Raw genomic sequence first — 5,641 nt, forward strand, 5'->3', positions numbered from 1 at the left:
GAGGGAGAAATTCCACAAGATGACAGAACTGCTGGCTCAGCATGGCATCAGCAAGAAGGAACTGTTAATCTACCCCAACATCTACCGTCGGAAATATGAAACTGTGGCATGCAGAATCCGACAGCTAGAAGAAGGCAAGGTGCAGCCAGTGACACTAAGAATGATCAACACAACGTACAAGAAATACCAAGCCAAGTATGGGCGGCTGATCCTGGATGCTGAAGTGGCAGAAATATACAAGAGCACTCTGGATCTCTTGTCGTGTGAACTTGGTTTCACAAAGGAAGAAGCAAAGAATATTATAGAGGAATCCCTGTGGTTGAACAATACCAAATTGAGTACCTTGAAAGAAAAGATTGAACTACTGTGGAGTTATGGTGTGCCTTCAGAAGCAATCAGAGACAGAATTTGGGTGCTAGCTTTTCCAACATCAACCATTAGATCACGGATTGAGTCAATGAAACAGTCAGGACTGACTTACCAGGACTTTCCCAAGAGCTTTCTGATAGCCATAAAATCCTCTGAAGACAAGTTTATCAAGTTTCAAGAACGCCTGCTAATGGACAAGGCAATACTTGACCAGAGCGCTTGCAAAGACAAACCAGGCTACATCTGTTCTCGTTTGTCTTGCTCTGCTAAAGAACTGGAGCTGGTCTGCAAAAAGTTTCCAGCCCTTCTGTCAGTGAGGCTTCCGAAATTGAAAACAAACTTAGACATTTTGTTGCAAGAGTTTGGAGTCTCACCGTCAATCATCAAAGAGTGGCCGCGAGTCCTTGCCCTGAGCACGGAGACCCTGCAGAGTCGCCTGGAACAGTTGCACGAGCATGGTGTTTCCATATCGGGGAAAGTCCTGTATTTGACAAATCAAGAGTATGAACGTTTCATTTCCAATCTAAGCACACCTATTTGATGTTTTGTTAATGAGCCAGCAGACTGTGTGCAGACTTAAGTGTATATATATATGTGTGTGTATGTATATATATATATATATATATATATATATATATATATATGTGTGTGTGTGTATTTGTATTGGCGTGCCTTTATGTCAGTTTGTGTGCGTGCAAGATGATGGGGAAAGGTGGGTAGGGGTGCTGGGAGGACTAGGGAGAGCTTGAGGGCCTGGGTGTGTGTGGGTGGAGGGAGAGAGGGTGGACTGGGTGAGAAAAAGTTAAAAGTGATTTTGTTGCATGAAACCAGTAGTCATGATCATGTATCTCTGGAATTACATGCAGTGCAATGGTGGATCATTAGTGTTGCATTCTCATGTGTGAGTGTTATGCTGTTGCACACATACACTTAATCACACACAAGCATACACACATTTGCACACATGTATACACACACATACATGTCCTTACATGCATGCACATGCACTTGCATAGCCACAGGCATTCACATTCATACTCCTAAAAACACACAAATGTACAACTATGTACACAAACGACTTAGCATAACCAAAGGCATACACATTAATACTTCTAAAAACACATGAATGCACACTTACAGATATAAACACACCCATTGCCACAAATGCACATGGATACTGTTTGCACACATGCATTAGTATATATACACAGGCACAAGCACACAACATCAACATGCACACACACATACACACACACACACACACAAAACAACACAAATTCTCTCTTGTAATATATATTAAGCACATGTATATATAAACATGCACAGGCATGCATTCACATATTCACTGACAACACACTCATACTTGTAAATAATCATAAACATGAACATGCATTCTTACACACATACCAAACCAAAAGCACTGTATGAATTGAATGTATGTGTATATGAATGTGTGTGTGTGTGTGTGTGTGTATATAAATGTGTGTGTGAATGTATACTGCACACACACACACACACACACACACACACATATATATATATATATTTATATACATACACATTTTTTTCAATCTTGTTTGCAGTTTCAAAGTTAATGTGTCAGCAAGGAAGGATGACCGGGTCATCTTGGTGAAATTAATAAATACACATTCAACAGGAAAATGTTTTCAGCTCTTTATTGCTTAGAAAGCACATGTTTTATTGTACCGAACGGTATGAATTTGGTCTTTTCAGTGGCATTAATCTTGTGTCATTCATCCCAATTCCTCTATCAACATCTTCACCCAGGTGTTCTGTTGCTCTCCAATCATCAAAAGTCCACAGCTGGATGCTATAGATAACAGGCTGCCAAGAGAACACCCACATGAGGAGACACTGTACTGCTGCTGCTGCTGAACTATTTGTGTTGTTTTCAATTCATCATACAGAATGCCACCAAGCTGTATTGGTGATAACAACAGCTCAGTTGCAGAGGAAGATTTGAGTGAATGGTCCTATTGTCAAGAGTGGACATTATCATTGTGTCCCTTCAATGACAACCCCCATGAACCTGCAACACCAGAAAATGTTACACAATCATCCATGTGGAAGAGAAATTGAAAATGGTGACCACCATGACAGCGCAGCATGATTAAAGGGACACAGACCTATAAAAAATTTTTTAAAAACAACTAAAAAATAAAAGAAATTGAGGAGAAGGAAGGTGACACCGCTTCGAAGATATATTTGTGCTGGAGAATGCATGTCAAGGTTGTTTTTCTTTGCTTTATTACATAACCTATTCTGGTTTCATTCAGACCCAAAAGATACAGATGTCAGTGATTGCAGAGTTGAGCATTGAAGTTCATCGCACTCAGCTTTGTTAAATCCATCCTTTTTTTATGGGAATTGAACCCACAACTTCCGAGTATGTCCATGTTCTAACCATTGTGCCACATTGGCTGGTGTAAGTGTTTTTGTTAACAGTATAACTCATATGCACACACAAAGACTCGCACACCAGATCTCCGAAAAGCTGGGACACACAAATTTGTATGCATAATCACATGCAGGTTCTCACACACACATTAATTATTTTGGGCATGTGTGTATAAGTAATGTATGAATATGTGAGATTGGGCATATGTTCGTTTGCGTGTGTGTGTGTGTGTGTGTGGTTTTTCTCAGTGCAATATCTATCTACACTGAGTGATATACATACAAAACTAAATACAAACAGAAAACTCAATGAAAAAAAGCCTGCGACGGTGAAAACGATCTCTAGCGCACACACAAAAAATTGTCAAAAATTTGACCCCAGAAAACATTTCAAGGTTTTATTTTGAACAGTACACTGAACTGATAAAAGATTAAAGAATTATAAAATTAAAAAGAATATTCTTGAACGAATATTTTTGGATCAATCTTGGGATCTATCCTGTCGTGGATCAATATCCACTTCAGTAGCTATAGACCGAGTGGTAGATTATAAAGGGGTTACAAAAGAATTATTGAATTAAGACAGGATAAAACGAGTGAAATGACAGAAAGCTCCTTCGCACAGGCCAGGGGCATATAGAGGCCAGTCACAAAGGGTTTTTCTATTATTTTATTACAATATTAAGAGAAGATGGAGAGAAGATAAGAAACAAGAGAGGCAAGGCCTTCAAGACTCACTTGTGATAAATTAAGTCCCCTAGCATTAATTACAGAGTAATTTCCCTTTTTTACTATCTGCACCAAAACGTTTACAAAATAAATAAAAATTCCATGCTTAGCAAAAGAAGTTCCTGTTTGAACAAAAAAATGATAATAATGACTCCTCTTGTTGTTGTGTCAGAATAAGAGGTCAAAGTGCCAAGTTTAGAGAATACAAAAAAATATAAATATAACAGTAAATGCAGTTTGCATAAAATTAGGCTTCTTTTTTTATTTTTTTGTGCCCATCCCAGAGGTGCAATATTGTTTTAAACAAGATGACTGGAAAGAACTGAATTTTTCCTATTTTTATGCCTAATTTGGTGTCAACTGACAAAGTACTTGCAGAGAAAATGTCAATGTTAAAGTTTACCACGGGCACACAGACACACACACACACACAAACACACACAGACAACCGAACACCGGGTTAAAACATAGACTCACTTTGTTTACACAAGTGAGTCAAAAATAAGACGAGAAGACAGTGCAGTAGAATGTGAGGCAGCTGACAGTGTGCGACACTGAACATGTGTTCGAAAGCAACGCTGTGTGAAGACTGACCGGCTGGACGCCAACCACTTTCATTTCCAATTTGAATAGCGTTTCACCACATCAGTTACAATGGTTGGTCATCCGCTTAACGGTATGTACTGTGAGGTGAACTACGGTTATCGTAGCCAGCTGAGCGCTTGGCTACATTAAGTACCGCCATTTGATTATTGCCATCCCCCGTAAGTGGAGTATGGCTGCCTACATGGCGGGGTAAAAACGGTCATGCACGGAAAAGCCCACTCGTGTACATGCGAGTGAACGTGGGAGTTGCAGCCCACGAACGCAGAAGAAGAAGAAGAAGAAAGATTATTGCCATGCCAAGAAACACACACACACACACACACACACACACACACACACAACTATGTCATAGTCATGTCTTTGTGGCTGGTGTTGATTTCTATTACATGACAAGATCGAGTATTTGAACATGATAGACTAGTGAATGAATGAATATTGAAGCATTAATACATGAACGAACGAATGATTTAGTGGAGAAATGAATGAAAAAGAAACAGGCCCTGAAATAAAAAGCAAAAGAGAACACACATGTGGATACATATGAGGACACATATACACACTGCACACAAACATACAAAGACGATCAGTGCTTGAGAGAGGGAAGAGTGGGCCATTACACAGGATGAAACATTATCATCATAATTATTAGGAGCATTTACACCTAATCTTGAAAATAAGCCCTAGGCGTTTACAAATAAAACACACACGTAAATATCAAAAAGGAAAAATTGAACACAAAAGATACCAAACATTCTGAAATTATTCATCTCCCAAACACACACGCAACACACAAGCACACGTGCACACACACACACGTCATAGCACACAATCATAGATAATACACAATCAAAAATACAACCTCCAAATTCAGTCTGAAATTCTCACACGCTAGAGTAAGAAAAACTTACCCAGACATGCATAACCATGCCGACAAGATTAAAAAGTGAAGAATTTTGTCCATCAGTAGAATATCACACATATAACGATAGAACAGTGTGTGAATGATGTGTATGTATGGAGTGGGTGGGGTTCGTTTTTTTCCCGCTCTCTTTTGTTCTTTTTTTCTTTCTGTGTTTTCGGCCAATTAAGAAAGGCTCGCGAACAGCCGCACTGAAAAAAGGAAAGAAAAAAAAGAGTGATACAATGTGTTCATTGACCTTGCATGCAACTGAGGCCACAAAAAAAACAAAACAAAAAAAAAAAGCAGCGGTCGCAGATGAACAAGAAAGGTAGCCTAACGGCTCAAACAAATTCCACTTTTGGATTTAACAATTGTTGAACACTGTGAATGGAGTCTTCCGTCGGACCGATGGATGAGTAGGCAGGCAGGCTTATCTGTCGGTGTGTGTCTTCATATGGAGAAGAGGCCGATTCTGGATGCGCAGCACTTCCCACAGGTGTTGCTAGTGCCTGACCAGCACAGGTGACTTTTTTTTTTTTTTTTTTTTTTAGTTGTAGCCGTGTCCCGAGTGGTTCTAATAGGGGGTACGGCACAAAAGACTTAACTAAATATGATTAA

The 5,641-nt window shown here is 39.4% G+C and overlaps 1 protein-coding gene across 2 annotated transcripts in view; it reads left to right on the top strand.

The window, feature by feature from the left end:
• The window catches only part of LOC143291216 (transcription termination factor, mitochondrial-like), a 2,534-nt gene extending 1,545 nt beyond the window's left edge, over positions 1-989 (top strand). For both annotated transcript variants that reach the window (XM_076600978.1, XM_076600979.1), the window contains exon 2: positions 1-989. This exon is cut by the window's left edge. In XM_076600978.1, coding sequence (XP_076457093.1) covers positions 1-910 — 910 coding nt within the window. In that variant the 3' untranslated portion in view covers positions 911-989.
• Positions 990-5,641: the final 4,652 nt, after the last annotated feature.

The sequence above is a fragment of the Babylonia areolata genome, chromosome 16 (genome assembly GCF_041734735.1).
Source record: "Babylonia areolata isolate BAREFJ2019XMU chromosome 16, ASM4173473v1, whole genome shotgun sequence".
Classification (NCBI taxonomy): Eukaryota; Metazoa; Mollusca; class Gastropoda; order Neogastropoda; family Buccinidae; genus Babylonia; species Babylonia areolata.